At 34.7% G+C, this 23,249-nt stretch overlaps 1 protein-coding gene across 2 annotated transcripts; it reads left to right on the top strand.

Annotated features, from left to right (window-relative positions):
* LOC131629057 (syntaxin-132-like) lies at positions 1-4,885 on the top strand. 2 transcript variants are annotated; one of them, XM_058899854.1, is made up of 13 exons: positions 1-158; positions 564-680; positions 1,206-1,262; positions 1,342-1,390; positions 1,545-1,633; positions 1,743-1,816; positions 1,902-1,944; positions 2,028-2,088; positions 2,200-2,225; positions 2,315-2,392; positions 2,489-2,569; positions 2,668-2,733; positions 4,575-4,885. In XM_058899854.1, exons 1-13 carry the CDS (start codon positions 141-143, stop codon positions 4,734-4,736), a joined length of 921 nt encoding a protein of 306 aa, XP_058755837.1. In that variant the 5' UTR covers positions 1-140; the 3' UTR covers positions 4,737-4,885. The 2 variants fall into 2 exon arrangements, with proteins under 2 accessions (XP_058755837.1, XP_058755836.1); XM_058899853.1 differs by lacking the exon at positions 4,575-4,885 and adding an exon at positions 2,838-3,351.
* Positions 4,886-23,249: the final 18,364 nt, after the last annotated feature.

Raw genomic sequence — 23,249 nt, 5'->3', positions numbered from 1 at the left:
CAAAAACAAAAAGCATTGTTGTTGTGAGAGAGTTCGTGGGTTGCCTCGTTTTTCATAGCATAACTTCGCTGTCGTTTTACAGAATTATTGTTGCCGTTTTAGTCTCTTCTTTGGACATTCTCTCTCTCTCTGAATTCAACATGAACGACCTTCTTACTGTAAGTTCCTATCTCTAATTCCCTCTCTTAAACCCAAAAAAATTCAATTTTTATCACTGGGTTTTTCACAAATTCATCTATCTCAGTCTCAGATTTGATACACTTTGTATACTATAAGGTGCCATAGTATGATTAACTTCTTTTTTTTTTTGCTGTGAATTGTTAATTGAGGTTCAGTTTTTAGCTTTGAATCTTGGACTAATCATGTTTTGATTTCCAACTTTTGAAAATTATAATTGATTTTATCACTATTGGATTGGATCATAGTTAATCCCTATGTAGATTTTAGGTGTTTTGATTTTTGGCTTTTTGATTTGACTTAGATTGAGTAAAGTATCAAAGTTTCTTAGGATCAAAGTTTAAGGATGATTTTTGTTTTACCCTTTTTTGTTGTTGTTGTTGTAGGATTCGTTTGTTAGTGAGGCTACTAATGGGCAGCCTTCTAGACATGGGGATATTGAAATGGGAATGCAGGGTCCAGGAAGCAATTCTGATATGGGAATGGATGCTTTTAATAAACAGGTACACTATGTTTTTGCTACTTGATTCATTTTAATCTTTTATGGTTCGAAATGTTGGTTTGGCCTTTTGTATTTGTGCGATTGGCTATGCGGTTATAGAAATTGATTTTGAATGAATTGATTCTGTATGATTGATTTTAGCTTCAACAATTGACTCTGAGTATAAAAATCATAGTTTGAGTCAAAAGCTATTAATTTCAGCTTCAAGTTAGAAGTTTTTTTAGGCAAAATCAATTCCAATCAATATTACCCAAACATATTCTGAATCAATTTTGCATATGTTTGGAACTGTGTTGGATTTTCGTTTCTCGTGTCCTAAAACATTGTTTATCGTAGCTCCATCAAAGCTACAAAGATTAGCTTCAGATCTGACTTGTCATTTATGTGTCTGGAATCACGTTTGACTCCTCCTACTGTGAAACCAAACGCATGTAAACGTGAAAAGTTTTGCTGCTTCAAGCTGTTTTTGTTAAGTACGTCAATTGAATATCCTAAGTTTACTGATGTTTCTCTATTTCTTTATAAGATCCAAGATGCAGATAAACAAATTGAGAAGCTATCTGTGCTACTTCAAAAGCTAAAGGTATCCATTATCTTCATCATTTAGTACTTTGTAGCAGCACCGTCTCGTTTATAACTGTCGCTAAATGCACTTTTTGCAGGAAGCTAATGAGGAATCAAAAGCTGTTACAAAGGCATCTGCCATGAAAGGTATTGTTGAAACGCAATTTCTGTAATGTTTTTAGTTTAAAACACTTCAAATTGAGAAATAACTCATAAGATCATGCTAGATATAGTGACATTGTGTGTAGATGAAGTTTAATGCTCTTTATATGACTAAATAAACCTTTTACATCATTCTCAGCTATAAAGAAGAGGATGGAAAAAGATATCGATGAAGTTGGGAAGATTGCATATGGTGTCAAAGCGAAAATCGAAGCTATCAACAGAGAAGTAAGGGGATGCCAGATGGATATTTTTTAGTATATGTCAGTATGTTAAATAAATTTCAGATGCGTAAACCGTAAAGGAGTTATTTAATCGGAATGTTTTTTGTGTGCAGAATCTAAACAATAGACAAAAGCCTGGCTGTGAGAAGGGAACTGGTATCGATAGAGCAAGGATGAATATGACAAAGTAAATTTATAGTACATATATTTATTAGCTTACTTGATAAAACATCGCGAGAAGCTGAAATATCTACTTTTCCTTGCAATCGCAGTTCCTTGACTAAGAAATTCAGGGATCTCATGACAGAGTTTCAGGTATTTTATAATCCGAACCACCTATCGCTAGAAGCTGTTTTTCCATATTTATGTCTATCTTCTCATCAATGTTTATGTTGCAGACTCTCAGACAAAGAATACAAGATGAATATCGTGAGGTTGTGGAGAGAAGAGTTATTACAGGTTTGAACATTTTAGCCCCCTTGATGTAGTTAGCCGTGTTACTCACAATAGTACTATAGTCATCATGTCCTTGTGTTTTTAACTTTGTGATTGTTTGACTTGACTCTACAGTCACGGGATCTAGGCCAGATGATGAGGTGAGTTTGATTCATGAATTCGTTACTTCAGATGAGATATCGGATAAATCTTAGTTTTGGTGTAACTGGTTTTTTAATGATTGTGTTAGACGATTGACCACCTGATAGAAACTGGAAACAGCGAGCAAATCTTCCAACAAGCAATTCTTGAAGCCGGCCGAGGACAGGTACTTGATTTGTGGTTCTTTATTTGTCATTGCTTGTGTGGAAAATCAAAACTTCTTAAAGTAAAAGCTTGATTCGGAAAATTTGGGTCGTTGCAGGTAGTGAACACAGTAGAAGAAATTCAGGAGAGACACGATGCTGTGAAAGAAATTGAGAAAAAACTTCTTGATTTACATCAGGTTTACTTACTTGCAAGAACATATTTTTCAATATTTATTCGGTCGACAACGATAGTAGTAATAGTGAGTATGTCTAATCCTATGTTATTATTTCTCAGATTTACCTGGACATGGCGGTCTTAGTTGATGCTCAAGGAGAAATTTTAGACAACATTGAAAGCCAGGTTTGTTCGTGTTCTCGCATCCTTGATTTTTCTGTATATATATGTTTGTATGTAGAATGCAGCGCATGTTTAGTTCAATTTGCGTTAATAAGAGGCTTGTTCAGGTCAACAATGCAGTAGATCATGTCCAGAGAGGGACAACGGCACTTCAAAGTGCTAAGAAACTCCAGAAGAATTCTCGAAAATGGATGTGCATTGCCATCATCATCCTGTTAATAATAGTAGCTATCATAGTTGTCGGTGTTATCAAACCTTGGAAGAATAACAAGGGCGCTTGAGTCTGAGTCCCTTTGTCCGTTGTCCATATATATATGAGTTGTGTTGGCTTGGTTGGTTGCGAAAGCATTTGCATGTGTCGGCGGGAGCATCATAGAACAGGATTTTATAAGACTTTTTTTTGTTTTTGTATCATGCTTGATTTGTGTGGTGTGGTTGTCTTCTGACTTAGTAATACATCGGTGTGTCTCACATTATGAAATTCTTATTCTTTGTAGCCCACAAATGTTTATTAGGCCTCTTATTACATTGTGTATTGTACCATTCTAAAGCTGGTTTTGCTGCCATTTGCTTGTGACAAATATTGCATTTCTATTTTTCTTCTAAAGCCCGTTTCTTCGATTTTGTTCCTCTTTATAAGGCCATTCTAAGTTCGATATGTAGTTAAAAACAACTCACTTTTTAGTGTATGTTTGGATTCGCAGTGACTTTGACAGAATCACGGTGAGCTCCTGTGATTTTGAAAAATACATTGTAGTTCCAAATATGCAGTGACATATTTGGTTCTTTGATAAGTTTTACTTCTGATTTTTTTTTTAACCACGCCTACAACTTCAATGTTCTTCATACGCTGCCATCTGTTTGTAGGATGTTGTGCATCATCAGTGTACTGTTTTCAAATAAATTTCATTTGCTTATCAACATATTTCTTGTTTTATATAAAAAAATGTGTTATTTATAACTATTAGCTCTAGTGTGTGATCATCTAACGAGTTGCTTTCAATTATTCAAAGAGATATAAAATTGTAAAAGTTATATGGATTATTTTGTCATTTCACTTAAATTAGGTGGAATTAAAGAAAAATAAAGACTTTTGTTCATTTTTAAAATAAAATAAAAATGAAGAGGATTTGAACTTCTCATGTTCTATTTTTGTGTTTTACACTACATTGACAGTGTATATGTGATTATGTTTGAGTGTTATAAAAAAACTTTTGATTATCAGCCCATTAGAAATGGAAAAAAGATAACAAAATAGTTGAAGTTCATGTGAGTCTTATATGATTGAGTGGAATCCATTTGATTTTCTGGTTCATTTTAGTTTTATGTTTCAATATACAATTTGATACAAATATTTTCAACTATCTGTTCTGGTTTCCATTAGTTTTGTTGAAAGGATAAATTGAAAGTTAGTTTTGTTGAAAGGATAAATTGAAAGTAAGTGCATTTTAAGTAACCCAATATGAGAACCATTGAAGTTCTTGGTGATACCATTTGAATAATCCTACATGTATTGCATAATCAGTGACAGTCTATCTATTGTTTCTTTTACATATTTACAACATTATTTTTGGCAGGAAATAGTCAATTTATTTTGCAGAAATCATCCTCTGAAACTTGTTTATTATAAACCATTTTGACAGGTTTTTAACTAGTTGCTTATAAAATCAGTTTCTTTTCCTACCATCAAACTTAATATAGTCAAATAAAAAACTTATATATAGTCATATCAGCTATTTATATTTGTGAATTATTAGTTTGTTTGATATATTACACCAGTTCCTTTTATTATTTCATTCTGGTAATCATTTTGTGTTGACAAAATGATATTCTGATATAACCAGGTGGTAAATGCAACTGATCATGTGAAATCGGGTAACGACTCTCTCCACATTGCAAAGAGCCTGCAAAAGAAGTCAAGAAAATGCATGATGATCGCCATTGTATTGATCCTGCTCATTGCCATCTTTATAGTTCTCGCTGTTTTCAAACCATGGAAGAAGTGATCAGAAGAGAAAAGTAACTTCCACACAAAAGAAATCTCATAATTTCATATTCTTATTGTTTTTCAAGTGCATGAAAACTTACATTTGACACTGTAGTATACCATTGTTTATGGTATCTCTATTTTTTTACCTAGAAAAAACTTCATTGAATTGGCTTTCTGTGCATATTTGCACTGTTAATGCATAGTAAGATGTCAACTTTTATACACTGAATATCAATGGAAAAAAATGCACCTTAGCAATTGATGGCTATCATATACTTGAGAGCATTGATGACTTTCAGTGATTTGATAGGAATCACCATTAACTAGTAGTTAGGTGGTTAAGCATATGTAGGTTATATTGCTTGAATAGGTTTAGCTAAAACTAGAAAGTTAATCAAAGTGATGTATATGGAAGTGCATAGAAGTATCATTTTGTATGTAAATGATTGATATATTTACAGGAGAAATAAAGCATGGTAATGTGCTCAGAAGTTGAGTTACATATCTCAATAACAAAATGGTTAAGAATGATCAGAAGAAACCTTGAAATAGTAAATATATTCCAAATGGAGGCATAACTTATAAGTTGAAGAAAGAAATCTTATGGCTATCATTTTCTGTTAGAAACATTCGTGATCAGTGGAGGAGAATCTTTAAAGCACATGAGGTAGCTCCCCTCCACCATTGCTCTAACCTTATCAGCTCTATAATCTCTTTGTCAATTGAGGTAACAGATGTCAAAGATAGAATAGCCTTTTATATAATCCTCTGCTCATTGGTTAATATCTTGGTGCAGAGGACGAAAGCAAGAAATACAAAATCAAATAACTTGCTTTCATACTGTCTGTTTCTATAATAATAGCTCTAGCTTAGTGTATTTAAGTGGGTTGGTTCATCCTCATTGACAGCTAGCTTTTAAGGGGAGGGTTTGCCAAGTTCTTAGATACTTAATGTCTCGAAAAGGGCCAAGTATGGAGGGGCTAACTGCATAAGGCCAAGAAAAACGCCGTAGAGCCTCGGCCGTCTCTCAGGGGCAGCGCTATGATAGAGAGTTAAGCATTACAGGATGCCCAAGTATCTCATCGAGTAGTTAGGGATACTCGACGGTGTATTTAAGTGGTTTGGTTACTCCCCATTGATAGCTAGCTTTTAAGGGAGGGTTTGCCAAGTTCTTAGATACTTGGTAGCAGCTCGAAAAGGGCTACCTATGGAGGGGCGAACTGGATAAGGCCAAGTAAATCGCCTTAGAGTGTCAGCTGCCGGAACAATCTCCTAAGTTCTAACTGTTCGTGATTTTCTGTTATTAACTTACCCATCCACAACTCTGCCATTCCCCCGAAATATTTAGCTGGTTTCTGCCACTATCCTGCACTATCATCATACAATATCTTATTTATCTTCCATAATTCTTAGAATGCTTTGAGATTTTTTTATGGCCATACCACCTACTAGTGGAACACCATCATCATACAATATCCTATTTATCTTCCATAATACTTAAAATGCCTTGGGATATTTTATGGCCATACCAACTACTAGTGGAACACACCCTCTATCTACCATTGTAGATCTCATGAAAAACAGGGAACTGACATTAAAGTTCTGAAGGCATGTATGGCATGAAGAGAGAAGAAAAGAGGGAATGGAGTTTCACCATTTACAATGCTCTCACTTATACTTCAACATCCATAGGGCTTAACGGGCGCAATGAAGCCATTCAATACTCTTCAGTTTGGTATTTTCATTGCTGAATATAACACCTAAAATCAACAGTGAGTTTGGCAGAATCACAGTTAGATATCATGATTTTGCAAAACCTGTAGCTATAATTTCAACAAACTCACTGTGATTCCAAACATTACTTCAATCAAAACCATCAAAAATAATTTTGTTAAATAATAGGAATCTGAATTTTAATTTTTTTCAATAAGGCACATATAGTCATATAGAAGCAAATATATTCACCTTTCAGAATTTCATACCTTTTCTTGATAGATGACTCCAATATTCCACAGTAGTAGATGTGAACAAATTTCATGCTATCAAAATTAAAGCCAATTCATGAAAGTACAAATAGCAACTTGAACAGCTCATATAATTCAATCACAATCCAATTGTAAAATCATAAAGATCCATATCCAAAACTTTTCATGATAACAAAGAGGAAGGTATTGAAATCTCAAAATTTCTTTAAAATAAATCACTTTACCTTCAATTCACTTTTAGGCCGAATCAAGTTTTACAAAATTAATTCAATTAAAATCAAATTTTGTCACCGCAAAAACTTAACCAATGCTCAAACAAGCAATAAAAAGTGAAAACCTAAGTATTAAAGTTCTACACTGAATTCGTAAGCTATTGAAACTGTTTTCCTTTTCGGATTTGAGAGTTCTTTAAGTATGATGTGCAATCGATTTATTATAAGAAATAAATTATTGCATAAGTATATAAAATTCCAATGTAAATTTATTTGAGAGAAAAAAAATTCCAAATATAGATTCACTTGATTTAAATATTCTTTCAACAAAATCAATTATATAATATAAAATCATCCAAAATAAAATTTACAAAGCCGCAATCAAAGGCACAAAATCAATGGTTTATGATCTCCACAAAGCTTTTGAGCTCTTAATACTTTTATTTTTATCTAAGAACAAAAAAAAAAAAATCAAACAGCGTAGTGATAAGATCTGGGAAGAAGCAGGAATATAATATTTCAAAATCAAAATCTGAAAGTGATGATAATAAAAGTATAATGAATTTGAAGATTTAGAAGCAGGTAGAAAAGAAGAAGGAAAAAAAAAAAGTATACCTTGAATTGAAGAGGTTAGAATTTGTTGTTAATGTATGGTTAGAAGAGAGAAGTGAGAGATCTTTGATGGCGAATTGCATGTTTCTTGTTGTGAGGTGGTTAGATCTATTTGTGGTGACTCGTGAATTGTGATTTGTGTGTTTGAGGAGAGAGAAATATGATGTCAATGCAAAGAGAAAAAGACGGGAGAGGATGAATATACACCAATAAAACTAAAGTTTTAGAAAGAGATAGTGCGTAGTTGTAGGTACGGTCAAAGTTGAATCTGATAGTGCATAGTTGTAGGTGCGGTCAAAGTTGGATCTTCAAATTAAAAACTCCCTAGTTCAACCCAATGTTTTAAAAATTAAAACGGAGATTAAACCGATAAAACTTTTGATTTAAAGTTTAATTGGTTCAACGGGTTAAATTTATAGTCGAACTATTTATTAAATAAATTAAGTTTTGATTATGTGTCACACATAATTATATATTCATGAATTAATAAAATAAATATTTTAAAAATCAGTTACAACCTTTATACAATAATATCGATAGTACATATTGTTCTGGACTAGGCCGACACTCAGCCCAAATATAATGTAATGTTCAATCCAGCATAAGACAAAGGAAATGCGCGTTTAGAATTTGCCCGAGCGTGTGTCCACTTGCCCGACAAAGTGCAGGGTCACTTATGACTCGGAACGATTAAGGTCGTGACCGTCACACCGAGCAATACGTCGGGCAGGAACAACATGGGAGTTGTTCCACTTGCCCGCCGTAAACGAGGACCCTCCTCCTTGTAGGGTTCTCCACCTCCCAACGCTCCTGATAACAAAGAGCTTCGCTCTTCCGAAAAGACTGTGTCCTTCTTGATATTTTGCAGTAATTGGTCCGGGACCGAGACCACGTGTTGATCTCAATTACTCACGTAAATCCTGGCATTCTCCACTTTGGGCTTGGGCATCCAATTTGAAGTGGAGATCTTGGCTCAACGTCGGAGATATAAATACCCTCTTTCACTAGAGGGTCAGGTAACTTCATTCATTGTCACCTCTTACTTTGTATTTGCACTCTGATTGCTCTCTTCTCACTTTGGCATCGGAGTACCTTGCATGTTCACCCCTCCCCATTCACTCGAAGTCCAGCTGTTGCAGGCCATTGACAATACAGTCTGATCAGGTACGGTCACATATAATAACACAACATAGTTATACACTTCATTTCAACCTTCATTTAATATTAATTTAAGCAAATTAAAGAATTCCAATAAATTAAGTTAAACTAATTCAGACAAAAAGAAAAATAATAGAAGATAATATAGTTAAAATAAAGTTAAAATAATTAATAATACCAAAGAATACAATACACTTAATTAACCAACAAAAAGTAAATTCGAGGTGAACTACAATAAATATATCATAGAGTGTGGTTGGAAAAAAAATTATAATGGGGTGACAAAATTTAAAAATTTGTATGTTTGTAATAAAAATACAGAGTTCTTTTTTATGATGGGAGAATGTATGTTAAGTTTTGATATTTATATATCAAATTTAAAAAAATAAAATAAAAGAATGGTCAATTTGATGCATTTTTTTTTAACATAACGGTTTTACAAAATCGACTTATGGTTAGATTGGTTTTGGACGATTTAATCCGGTTTTTTTAGTTATATTCCAGTTTTGACCCACTAACGGTTTTGAAAGGTTGGACCAACTAAATTTATCTCTGATTCACAATACAACCGATTAAATCGATCGATTCAATATGGTTTTTAAAACATTGATTTAACCTTACCACTCATTCAAATAAAATTGAATTATTTGATCACATAACTAAGTTTTTATAATAAAAAAGATGTATAAACATTATATCAGGTTGAAACGGATGAACGTTTTTTAAACCCCATGTTTTAAAACAAAGACATTTGAAAATGTCAAAATTATATTATAAACTAATTTTTTTTTTTTATCTATCAAGCTCTTTTTTAATTTCTTTTTTGAATAAATTTAAAAAAAAATAATGGTGAGATTCTATTTTTTACTATTTGCTAAAAAAAATATTTTAAAGTTTTGTTCGTTTTTAAAATAAAACTAATAATGAAATAATGTTGTTTTACTATTAATGAGAATTTTTTTATTAAAAAAAAAACTGAAAACTAAGAATTCAATTTTGACAAATTAATCTAGTGGAACAATTACATCTTCCGCTATCAAAAATCCAATTGAAGAGAGAACAAAATTGTGTATGGATTGATCTAACATAGTAATTATTAACTCCAAGTAAATTTTGAACGTAATATCTTGATAGAAACACCTTATTAAGTTTCAAGCGTTCGTCAATAGATCAACTTCAATCAACTTCTGAGGGTAAAACGAATAGACGTTAATCTTTCTAATTTATAGAAATTAGTTATTCATCAATTTATTTAATTTTGATTGGTTTGTTTTTATTCCTATTGATTTGATTGCATAATAGATCCAGCAGCTAACTTGAAATGATTACCCTTCTAATTCCTAATTTTATCCATTGATACGAGTCAGTTTTTGAAATACTTGATAAAATGTGTTGCTATTTAACTATTTGGTGAAAGATTTAAATAGATAGGATAGATTCAACTTAACTAATAGCATATTATTATATTAAAGAATAATCAAATATTATGGGAACGGTGTATATGGTAGAATCAGAGAAATTGTCTTCAGTAAAAGTGAGTATGAGAGGATAGTACTCTCTTTGTCGTATAGAATTTTTAAAATTTTAATTGTCTAATGGCAGGGGCGGATCCACTTATGTGGTGTTGGGGGCTATTGCCCCCACACAAAAAATCTTTAATTAATTAGTATTAATTATTTTTCAACCCCATATAATAACTACCCCATTAACTTATATTTATCCACCCACTACAACTTTAACTCTTCAATTTTTTTTATAATTTAATAAAATTTATTTTTTTTAATCATTTTGACTTTTTTCAAATCTAATTACAATCTCCACCCATTTTCTCGCTTAATTTGACTTGCATTTTATTATTTTTACCGAACAATCAATCTTCTCTTTTAACATATTTTTTGTGAAAAAAAAATTTAAATAACTAGGTTTAATAAAAAAAATACAAAAAAAATCATGTTTTCGGGGTATTTACCAAACTGTCTAGGTTTGAGACCCCAGACAAGTGGATGCGCCAAATGAAATGGCGCATTCATGTGTTGCAAGCCAAACCATTTGGCGCAAACACACAAAAATTAGGGCAAAATAATTCTAGCCATTTCAAATGGCGCATGAGTTCACCATTCCACACATAGGCGCCATTTCATATGGCTCCTATGTGTTGGGTTATTTTTTAAAAAAAAAAAAAACCATTTGTGTATTTTCGCGCACCGTTTTTGATTCCGGTCTTTTATTTTCGTAAAAACGTCTGATAAATCGAGTTCGTAAAATTCTTACTAACCCTAAATAATGTTTGCGTTGTCGATTTCGGTTTTTCACTAAAGCAAAATTTATTGATGAAAGACTGAGGAAAGGTTACAAGAGGTGGTAAGCGAAACTGTTACATTGTCGTAAAAAAAAAATACAGAGTAGATTAAACTTGCGACGAGGTTGAGCCACGACTAGGGCATCTTTTTCTATTATGCCCCACCTGACGAAAAATGTTGCATTTTCGTTCTATTTTGTCGTGGACGTCCATTTCAGTTCTAATCCGTGTACTATTGGGATGACCCTTTTTCTTTCGCCGCATTGCGTCGTTATGCCAAACTACCTCTCCATCATACTCAGGCTAGTAATCCTCCTTGGCTACCACTGGAAACGCAGCACTGTAAACTCGGAGCAATGTCTGAGTCTTGTAAATTGGAGACAGTAGTGATTTTGCGTCGCGGTGCGCATACTCACATGCAGCTATGACGTGCGAGCAAGGCATACGAAAAGCTTGAAACCTTCCACAGTCGCACCAATCTTCGTCCAGAAGAACCCTATATTGTTGTCTTGGCAAACCCTCATTGTGGTCAATTGTTTCGCGCACACTGAACGTGCGATTGAATCGATCGAAAGAAGTTACTTGATGAGTGTTTGCTTTTGCCGATTGCTGTTGCATAAATTTCATGCAACTATCACTTAATAGTTGACCATATTGCCTAACATCACCCCATTTCCTGCCTCTCGTTGAGAAGAGCGAAGCCATCCTAAAGTAGGTAGCCTCCACTAGTGCTGTGATAGGAAGGTTACGAATGCCTTTGAAAACGTCATTCATGGATTCCACGAGATTTGTCGTCATATGGCCCCATCGCACGCCTTTGTCGTAAGCCCTTGTCCATTTCTCCCTATAAAGGTTATCTACCCAACTACCTGCCTCTGGATTTGTCATTACAATCTCACTCCGATAATACTGGAATGTTGGTTGGGTCAATGCATAACCAGCATTGACCAGGGCCTTTCTTAGATGTCTGTCCTTGATCTCCCGCATGAAGTTCTGGGCGATGTGGCGAATACAATAGACGTGTTTTGATGGGGGGTCATGCCATCCGTTTGCTGGATTATTATAAGCACTCTCTATAGAAGCGTGCCTATCAGAGATTAAACAGATGTCAGGCTGAGGAGCAACATGTTCTCGGAGGTTCCTTAGAAAGAAACTCCAAGCCGCCGCAGTTTCACCTTCGACGATTGCGAACGCCACTGTAAATATGTTGTTGTTCCCGTCTTGTGCAACCGCCATGAGCATGGTTCCTTTGTATTTGCCGTATAACCATGTTCCATCAATTTGAAGTATGGGTTTACAATGTGCAAACCCTCGTACGCAAGGTTTAAACGCCCAAAAAAGCCGATGGAATATTCTATTTCCTTGGACAGGGTTTCCATCCGGGGCATGCGCGGGCAGTGTCTCTAGAATAGTAACAGTGCCAGGTGCGTAACTATGTAGCGCATTGAGGTATCGGGGAAGAATTTTGTATGACTCCTCCCAGTTGCCGTAGACTGTCTCAATTGCCTTTGTTTTTGCAACCCACGTCTTTCTGTAAGATGGAGTGTAGTTGAAGGTTGTAACGATATGCGAGATAATATTTTTGACCTTCAGAGACAGAAAAGAGCTTATTAGAGGCAAGATCTCCTGACATATGAGATCGGCACTGAGTTTCGTATGATCCTGGGAAGTGTTAGGGTTGACACACGTGTGTTGCTGCATAATCGACCCTATTTTCCATGCATTACTTCTCTTCCTATAAGAAGCCAACAGTATGAACCCACACTCTGGATTTTTACAAGTGATTACATACCGTTCCAGGTTTGAACAATCTACGTCGAAATCAACATTGTGCGCCATGTGCCATTTTTTTATTGTTCTAAGACAAGCCTCCTTAGAAGGAAACTTGTCTTCTTCCTTTAATTCATCATCATTTTGGATGTAGGGTGTGAAGAAGATGTCAGATGATGGTTCGTCACCTTGCAGGTTCAAGTTACTCATATGTGCTGGAGGTGCGTACACATGAGCTGGAGGCACCAACGTGTGTTGCTCGTCGTCGGATTCCTCGTTGACCATGTCATAAAATTCAGTTTCCAGATCTTCTTCTTCCTCGTCTATGACATCAACCTCTTCTTGCTCGTTGACTGGTGGGTCTATAACTTACGACTGGACAACATGAGTTTCTTGTGTCCCAACCTGTAGAGTAACGTACAGCTCGATGGAATCCAAGCCAGAGTATTCGTGGGTAGTAAACATATCTTGCAGGTCTTCGTCAGTGGCAATCTCCATCTCATAATACTTGACGGTGTTGTCGCCATTGAAAGAGGGACATTGGTAAAAAAACGTTTGCAATAGGACCCATTGCAATCTTAGCGTATAGTCGATGAATGAAGTATATAAATGTTGCTCTTTTGCTTAACAACAATGGAACAACCTGAGTGTTTCTCATCACAAAACTGGCTATTTCATGTGAGTAAGTCTCACTGTTTAGATGGGCATGCACAAGGTACTGGGTAGATGAAGTCATTTCGACGGGGAAGTGTTTAGGTGTTGTAAGATCAAGTCAGATTAGGCAAAATTGCTTGTGTGAGTTGTAATGTTTAGAAAATATTGGTTGTCTTATATATGGTGCTTCTTACAGCTTTGCATTGTCTCAAGACACACACACGCTGATCTATGTCTGTCCCAAGATTCCGAATTGAACATAAAAGACAGACGCACGTTGATCTAGGTCTGTCACAAGATGCCACCATGACGAGACAGACGCTTTGCAATTTTACGTTTTACGTTTTGTGCATTAAATTATAAAAACTAAAAAAATAATTTGAAAATAATATATAAACACATTTTAGCAAATAAAAAAATTTGAAAAAAAAATAGAGGGACCATAATGCGCCAAATGGTTTGGCTATTAGGGAAAAACCCTAAACTTATGCGCCATTCCATTTGGCGCAATCACACTTAATTTAGGTGTTAGCCAAATGGTTTGGCGCATGCACCAAAAATCAACACTTATGCGCCAAACCATTTGGCGCATTCACTTATCTGATATCCCAAACCTAGACAGTTTGGTAAATACGCTGAAAACATGGTTTTTTTGGTATTTTTTTTATTAAACATGGTTATTTAATTTTTTTTTTCATTTTTTGTTTCTTCTTCCACCATTATCTTTTTTCAGCGTTCAAATTCAACATTAATTTGATTTTGTGACTTTGTTTACTACCACTACCATTTGAGTCATTTACAACTAATATTTAGAGGTATATTTTTCTTAATTAATTTTATCTTTATCTTTTATTCTTATTTAACATTGTAAAATTATAGAAATAGTTTTTTTATTTGGTGTTTATTAAGAAGAACTTAACTTTGTTAACCATGAGTATTTGAATTAAGGTTAATGTTCTTTTTCATTTTTGGATATAAATTTCAATATTTTTTTAGTTTGCTAAAAATGATAAAATATTTTAAAAGAGAATTTAAATCAGAGTCTCAAGAAGTTGTTGAAAGTAGAAAGTTACCAACACTTTTAAGGTAATTATGGATGGGAAAAAGAGATTTTTAGAAGTTGATTTGAAAATTTTTTTTCAACTAATCCAAAAGAGAGGAAACAAATTTCATATTATCATCCAAATGACCAAGATAACATTCGAAGAGCTTATTTGCAAAAGTACCTTGTCAACCAAGAGATCATGATTTTTCAAAAAGAAAAATTTGACCACTTTTTTGGATGTTTAACCCATATTGGTTTTTAGATTTTGGTAATTGGTTATAATATAGTGTGATAAAAGATGTTGTATTTTGTTTATATTGTTATGTCATAAGATCTGATGCTGTATTCATTCATTTTTCTAATTTCGGTTGGTTTGTTTTTATTCCTATTAATTTGATTGCATAATCGATCGATCCAATAGCTAATTTGAAATGATTACCCCTCTAATTTCTAATTCGATCAATCGGTACTAGTCCGTTTTTGAAATGCTCAATAAAAATGTTTTTCTACTTAACTTATCTACATATGTCTAGGAAATTTTGTATAATTGTATCCACGATAGAAGAGATTAAAATTATATAAATTAAGCGTTATTAATTAATTATAAATAAAACTATTAAAAGAATAAAATTTTAAATATACTCGTAAGACTAACTGTTTTATTTATTTATTTGAGTATGTAAAAGGAAATCAATTTATGAGAACTTACAGAGAGTTTTAATTTTAAAATATTCTAAAAATGATAATAATTTGATATAAATATCCATTTAATAATTTTTAAAGGAGTATATAATACTTAATAATTTTGTAATATCACTTTTTTTGTCGATTTTGTGCCGGTCTTGTGTATCAAGGTTGGAGAACCCTTAGTTCTCCCGTTAATATAATTCTTGCTTATACAAAAAAAAAAACTTAAAATCAATTTTTTTTTCCTTATATGCAGTCTATTATACATATAAAAATAAAGTTCTGGTTTTATTGAAAATTGTGCCATGTAACCTATTCTATTCTAAATTGCAACTATTCATTCTTAATATATTTAAGGGTTTAATATACTTCACCTCCTGCCAATATAACGAGTTTCGGTTTGGCCCTCCTGAATGTTTTTTTTTACGAAACGCCCCTTATAAAATCCAAAACTTGGATTTACCAAACCCTTTTACCACATTTGCTGACTGGGCTTTGACTTTGGATGATGTGGCAAAAGGGTTGTATAAATAATTAATTGAATTTAAAGGCATTAAAGATAACACATTAATTTAACATAACATCCATTCTCCTCCATCATTGTTTCTTCCTTCCACTTCTTCCCATACCAGAACAACACCCTCTCAACTACCAAACACTCTCTCAACCTCTCACCATCCTTCATCTTCAATCCATTTCCATCTTTCTCTCTATTTCTTCACTTCCTACCTCATCAGCAACAACAACAACAACAACAACAATCACCAAAAACCAACCCACATCTTCAATCCATCTCCAATTCTTAATATTTCCAACATATATTTGGCTATTATATTCTTTTCCAAATTAGGCTTTTAGCATGTCTCGTGCGTATAAAAAAACTTGTATGCTCCACCTCTAACGTTTTAGTTGGATATTATAGTTTTTGTTTCTCACCTTAAAGCATTTTTTTTTTGATAACCAATGGTGCTCAAACCAACAATGAAGACATTACAAAGGCCAGAAAAATAAGATGGCCAAAAAATTCACCAACAGAGCTGAACAGCATCAAAAAATTCACCTTAAAGCACTTACGATGCTGACTTTTTCTTCATTAATAATTTACATTAATAATTTTCATAAGATATCTAAAATAAATACATTGCTTTTTATTTACATTAATAATTTAATAATATTAAAATATATAATTTAATAATATTAAATACACTCTTTTCTGGTTATAATATCATATCATACATAAAATCAAAGGGAGTTTGTCCTTGATGTAATTTTTTTGGAATTGGATTGAGTTGCAATCCAAATAGAAACGGTACACAGTTGGTGTTTGAATCCATAGCTTGAATTAAATATAGTATTCAAAATTATCTTTATAAACTGTACAAGAACTCAATCCTTTTTATCCAGTCTCATTTGAGCATTAGTGGAATTATAGTGCCTGTACAAGAAATTTATGTCGAGTGCGGTCTGTGCGTGTATTTGAATGAGTAGACACACCTGCTCTTTTAGAAATACAAATTCATATATGATAAATGAACACCTGCTCTTTTGATGAATGCACACACCAACAGATTGCATGAAAAACAGCATATGCAACAACAACAACAAAAGTCTGGAAAATTCAATATCAGCAGGCTCCTGGATAATTACCTAGCTGAAGTTGCAACAGATCCAAATCTTTCAATTACAAAGTTCCATGTCTTAGCTGAACTACTACCAGAACATACTCATAGTTTTTGTATCACACTGAATAATGAACATAGTCAGGTTGTTTGGCAAAATCATTAACCTTGGATGATATGAAAAATATATTCCAATTGTAGTGTCACGTTGTAGTAAAGTGGTTAAAATCTTTAAAAATCAAACAAAAGATCACTTCTATAATAGCACACTTAAAAACTCTATCGACCTCCATCCGCCATGAACCACAACGAAACGGAGCTTGTATCCTCCTCGGTCTCTCGTCTCCGAATTGAACAAAATCATAATAGCATAGCACAAGATGCGAGATTGAATGCGTTAGGGGTGTTACCTGGGAGTGCGAGCTGAAGATGATTATTGAAGAAAGCCAGAGACAAGGTAATATTAAGCATCCATATCTTTGAGCTTCGTTTTTGGCTCGATTTCTTCTTCTCTTTCTTGAATCAATTTCTTTCTCTTCTTTTCTTCATTTCTGTTTGATACTCTATGATTCTACTCCTCTATAATTGAAGGTGAAGAAGATGAAGATTGATTATTGGTGAGGATGTGATGATGATGCAGAGGCGTGAATGGAAGAGGGAGAAGTTCTGAGATGGAGTATCGAAGGATGGATGGTGATCTATGAAATTATTTAGGGTCAAAATATCTCCTTGCTTCCATGTGTTTGGATGATGGCGTATGTCATACCCCAAAATTTGCCCATGCTATTTTCCATACACAAAATCAAATCAAAACACAAAGCTCCAAAACACACTCTCCTATACAAAAGCTCTGAACTAGGGTTTGATTAATTCAATGGAAAATCATTGAATCAATGGCTCAAGGTGGTTCCATAGGGTCACTAACATCCCAAAGTATCTCCATATAAAGTTTCAAGTCAAACAGAGCAAATTTAGTCCCTTAAATCCTGATTAGGTCAACAGTCGACTCTCAAGGGCAAAATAGTCATTTCAAATCAATATGCAGTCAAAGCTCAAGATATTTGGTCAACAACATCCTCATAACCCTAAAATCATCATTTGATCAAGGGTTGATCATGATGATGCAAGGAAAGATCAGAGAAGTCAAAAGTCAAGAGTTACTATTTTGGGCATGAACTAAAAAAGTCAACCAAACTTTAAAAATTCACCAAATATTCATACTTCATCAGAAAAATTCCCACCAAAGCTCATTTTGAAGGGAATTCATCCCTTTGTTCAATGATCCAAGAATCAAAGCCCATAGGTCAATGGTTTAAGAGATATGGCTTCATACATTATAGGTCCTTTTCAAAAGTCAACGAAAAGACATTCTTTTCAAAAGCTTATAAAATGAGAATGAAAAATGATTTTGATAGGGGACCAAAGACATTGGTTAGAGGACTCTCTAAGGTTTCCAAAAAGTCCAAGAACATTTCCATACCTCAAGAATTGAGGGAGGTACATCTTGTCAAAGTTGGACTATTTTTGAGAAAAAGATATGAAAAGAAAAGGTTCAAAATCCAAAAATCTCCAAATGGGCCTATGTTTTCTTCACCCAATCCACATTATAAGCCCATGCACACCCTAAGATAAGATCTTTTTTAATTTTTAAGCTTTTATTATTTATTTTATGGTTTATTATCATTTTAAATCATAAATTAAATACATAAAATAATAAGAATAATTAGAGATCTTATTTTGCCTTGATTCCAATCAAATATATTATATTAATGACTCAATTTTCGTGCACAAAAGGATTAGTGAAGAAAAAGATTGCATTTGGTCAAAAATAGTAAGATTTGTATAAAAAATATTCATTCAAAATATAATTTTCAATCAAATTTTCCAACTTTGCAAATCAAAGATTCATAAGGATTTGGTTCAGTTTTGTTGCCCTAAATCCATCACATATATATATAGAAGCAATTCAGACCTAAAGAAGGAGGAGTCTGCAGCTAAAGAACCCTAATCCCGAGCCAAAAATTCACAAAGAAACTCAAGTGTCAATTTGGAGATCTAGGTCGATTCAAGCATTGCAATTGATCCAGAATTGTTCCTCAAGCACCATTAAACGATTCCCAATCGTTTTCGAGTCACTAAACCTCAAGAATTACGCACTGTAAGTCACACTTGGTCCGATTCTAATTTTCTTCGATTGCATAAATTCACGCATGTATATCATAAACTAATTGCATATTTGTGTTTAGTTTTGTGTGTTTGATATTTCTGGAGCTTTAATCGAAATTCTGGGCGCGTTTTAGCCAATATCCATAGTTAGGGTTTGTTAGAAACAATTAGGGGTTTTTGACTCAGGTAAAATCAAGCCACGAGACTACCACCATCGAATTCGCACGAGCAAGACGAATTTGTCCATGGTATCGCGCCATATTTCTTTGTTCGTTTTGCCCTGTTCGCTATTTTTCAGGTACAAGAGAGAAGCCTTTTACAGCGCCTTTGGAGAAAAGCGCTATTAAAACCCTGGCTAGAGGTTGAAGACGACTGCGTGTCGCTCCTCTATTGGTTGATTTTGGCGCGTTTTGTTTCAAACACAGGAGGATCCAGCGCGTTAAGAAACACGCTTTATCATGTGCCCTCGTCATCCAGGCCGTCCAGCTGTCTCATCTTACAATCCAACGCGTCCAAAACAGGCAGGTCCATCATAGTCCCTCAGCGCGCGTAGCATAGGATCGCAAGTTAAGAATTTTACAATTTTTTTTATTTTTTATTATATAGCCTTTTCTATTCTTATTTTAATATACATACATATATTATTTTCTTTTCTTTTTTTTTTTTGTCTTCAAATAAATTTGTTCTATATATATAAATCATATAAAAATTTTATAAAAACATTTTAATACTTATTATTTATAAAATAGATTTTGTTTGATTTAATTATAAAAATTCATAGTTATTTTATTTAAACCCCTAAAAATTCACAAAAATCATTTTTACCTTCGATTTTATTGTTTACTTCAATTTAATTAATTAGGTCGAGAGACCAATAATTAATTAAATCGATTGTGTCCCGTTAATTCAATTTTCGCCCTAATCAGGGTTTGTGACGAACATTCCAATACACTGATATATTTCTTTTTCTATGCCTTTTTCAGGATTAGCAACATGATTCGCCCCGAGTGCGCGCCTTCAACAAACCTCAAAGATAAGTATTCTATTCTATTTAATTTTAATTATACTTAAATTAATTTACTTTTAGGGTTTGCTTTGCCTTCACCTATTTTCTGCCTTGTTTCAGGGTCAATCCTAAAGGCGCCTAATAACCATATCAGATCAAATTCGAATCGAAGCTAAGTATTCCCTATTTATTCATTATTAGTTTATTTTTCTTTCATTTTATTTACGTTAACCCTGATTATCTTCGAATTAATAATACACTCACACCTTGTCCGTTTCCTTGTCTGTTCTAATGATCAGAGTCAATGTTTCTGACAAACCCTTGCCCTCAACCCTGTCAGGCAAACACCAAAGCTAAGTACATTCTCTCTGTTTTACCTTTAGTTCATTATTTTATTTTTCTTAATTAATGAAGTCTGCCCTCGAATCGATAATGCACTCACCTTCTTTTGTTTGCCATTTTTTCTTTCTTTCAGGGTTTGTCAAATGCCAAAGCTATGTCATTGGTAACCCTAAATCTTTTCTTCTTTTTTATTTTATTATTACTTATGTCAAACCCTATTAAGGGATCCGCTGGTTACAATTCCCCTCTCCTCCGCTGGTTTCATTTTCCCCTTCCCTTTATTGCTTTATAACTGCGTGGTTAGTAATTTAGGGAGTGCAACTCTGAATCAATTAGAATAACTAAACACAAGATAATATAATCTGAATTGAATCACATGATTGGTGCACACACGCACGCTTTTTGGGTAACCCTCTCTGTTGCCTGTTGCCTGTTGCCTGTTGCCTTTGTGTTTTTGCAGAGTAAGCCTCGTCCCTCGAATTCGAGGATACCTCAGCCATGTTGCCTCGAATAAAGGTTATGAGACCCTAAAAATGATGCTGCCTTCGGTACACTAACATAACCTCGACCCTCGGATGTTGCCTACGAAAAAGGCTGAGGTATCTTCTGGCTGCCTACGAAATGGCTTATTCTGATCCTTGCCTCAGACTACCTGCCCTTCTATGGCATGGGACAGTCTTATGGCAAAGGATGCTTCGATGACCCTTCAACCTCCAAACGAAAGGCTTCCTGCCCTCTTATGGCAAGGATAGACCCTTTCATTCTGAAAGGCAAAAAGAGACCTATCATCTGAGTTTAAGGTAATTGCCCCTAATTGCCTTGCAATGCTCAAACCTTTTTATTATATTCTTTCTCGTAATTTTTCAAAAGGGCAACGCTTATTCACAAGCTAAAGTCCCTATCTCTTTCATCTACATTTTCTAAACAAACGAGCAAGCAAAGCAATTAAGAGCCCATGGAAAACCATGGATGCAAAGGGTGCCTTACACCTTCCCTTTGCATAAATTACCCCCCGAACTTAGATTTCTTTTAAAAGGTTTTTTTTATGTTTCTTTTTGCCTTTCCGAATCTGTTTGGATAAAATAAAAGTCGGTGGCGACTCTTGCTTACCGCGACATTCCGATTAATAAAAAGTCAGTTCACCGTATTACAGAACTGGCGACTCTGCTGGGGAAATTTCGATTAAGAGGGGTTACCTTAAAGGTTTAGGATTCACTTAAATGTTTTCTATTGCTTGTTTTGCTTGCTTTACTTTTGCAGGGCTGTTTTGGGTATTCTGTTGTGTGAAAGATCCTAACCCGGATCTGAGTACCTTAGGTATGTGGCATGAGACCAGGGAGGCTGTACGACATGTATCGTTACGGTTGAACTGGTGGCCACCGTTAGTGCGACGCTTTGGATTGTCCTGATGGCCCTTGAATCTGATCGAGGAGACATTTGGCTACCGCGTGGTGTCATGAGCACTAATTCGCCCTTAGAACCTTAGTCGAACTTGACTTTGGCTTATAAGAAGTAGCGAGATGGCTGGCTTCGGATTCCTGACTGAAGCCGGTTGATACTCGATGCTACACTCATTGAGATTGGACTCAAGGGATGCTTTTGGCTGGCCGATTGAGTGCTATGTTGAGACAATGCCCACGAGAAAGATCAGGGATATGAGCACCATAGAACCTGGTTACTTTTTAGGACAGGTTGAACCAACTAAACGAAAGGAAGAAGGGTATATACCTATGAACTTCATGCAAGCCTACCCTTAAGGCAATTGTGTGACTTGTTTGTGTTTGTTATCTACTTGGCATCATAACATCATAACATCATAACATCATGACATATCATAACCACTAACAAATTTCAAGGACCGAGAAATTTATATTTACACTGTTTTGTAGGACATGGCTTTTTCTACCAGAGATTATGTACGACTCAACTTTGTAGGGATACCTTCTGAGCTTAAGGAGCTCGCCTTGGAAGTCCCTGGAGACTCTAAGTTTGCTGAAAGACATGGTTATCTTCTTCGACTGGTCACCTCTCAATTTGAAGAAGATATGATGAGAGTCTTATGCCAATTCTTTGATCCCGAGCATCATTGCTTCACTTTTCCGGATTATCAGTTGGTACCTACTTTGGAGGAGTTCTCAAACTTACTTGGTATACCTATATCTAAGCATCTGCCCTTTACTGGATTGGAAAGCACTCCGAAACTCGAGACTATTGCTGCTGCACTTCACCTAAAGAGATCAGACATCGCCTCCAACTGGGACACCAAGAATGGAGTAGAAGGTCTCTCATCCAAATTCTTATTTGGAAAAGCTCGACAATTTCTGAAGGCCATGAGCTACCATGCTTTTGAAGATGTTTTGGCTTTATTAATATATAGTTTGGTTTTGTTTCCTAATCCTGATCAATTCATTGATGTGCACGCAATCAAGATTTTTCTGACTCACAACCCCGTGCCTACGCTACTTGGAGATATTCTACATTCCCTTCACTCTCGTGTCATGAAGAAGCGAGGGACTCTTATGTGTTGCACACCCTTGCTGGCTAGGTGGTTTATTTCGCACCTTCCACGCTCAGTAGTCAGAAACGATCAAAAGATGCAATGGTCTCGAAGAATCATGTCACTTTCTCACTCAGATATTCGTTGGCATGTTATGTCTCAAGAGTACGTCACTATCATCGATCATTGTGGGAAATTCCCTAATGTGCCTCTCCTTGGCATTAGAGGAGGAATCACCTACAATCCTTCATTAGCTTTACGACAATTTGGTTATGCTCGAAGGGATGGTCCTCATCACTTGCTCATTGAAGGGGTTGTTTTCAATTATGAAGAAGATGTTCGTAATCAACGCCAAGAGTTCATACGCGCTTGGAACAAGGTGTACAGGGTGGATAGCAAAAGTTGGGGGCAAAAGAACTCCCTTCCCTCGGAACCTTATCTTAGATGGGTACGCACTCGCGCTCAACGCTTTGTCAT

The sequence above is a fragment of the Vicia villosa genome, unplaced genomic scaffold (assembly GCF_029867415.1).
Source record: "Vicia villosa cultivar HV-30 ecotype Madison, WI unplaced genomic scaffold, Vvil1.0 ctg.000506F_1_1, whole genome shotgun sequence".
NCBI classification, from domain to species: domain Eukaryota; kingdom Viridiplantae; phylum Streptophyta; class Magnoliopsida; order Fabales; family Fabaceae; genus Vicia; species Vicia villosa.
Note: the sequence above shows the minus strand (reverse complement) of the source record. Positions and strands in the feature narration are given on the sequence as shown.

Bases quoted from the DNA above. Each gene is read 5' to 3' on its own strand.
- LOC131629057 (XM_058899853.1), top strand. The intron at 1,263-1,341 runs GTATCCATTATC...CACTTTTTGCAG, and splicing joins TGCTACTTCAAAAGCTAAAG to GAAGCTAATGAGGAATCAAA. The intron at 1,945-2,027 runs GTATTTTATAAT...TTTATGTTGCAG, and splicing joins ATCTCATGACAGAGTTTCAG to ACTCTCAGACAAAGAATACA.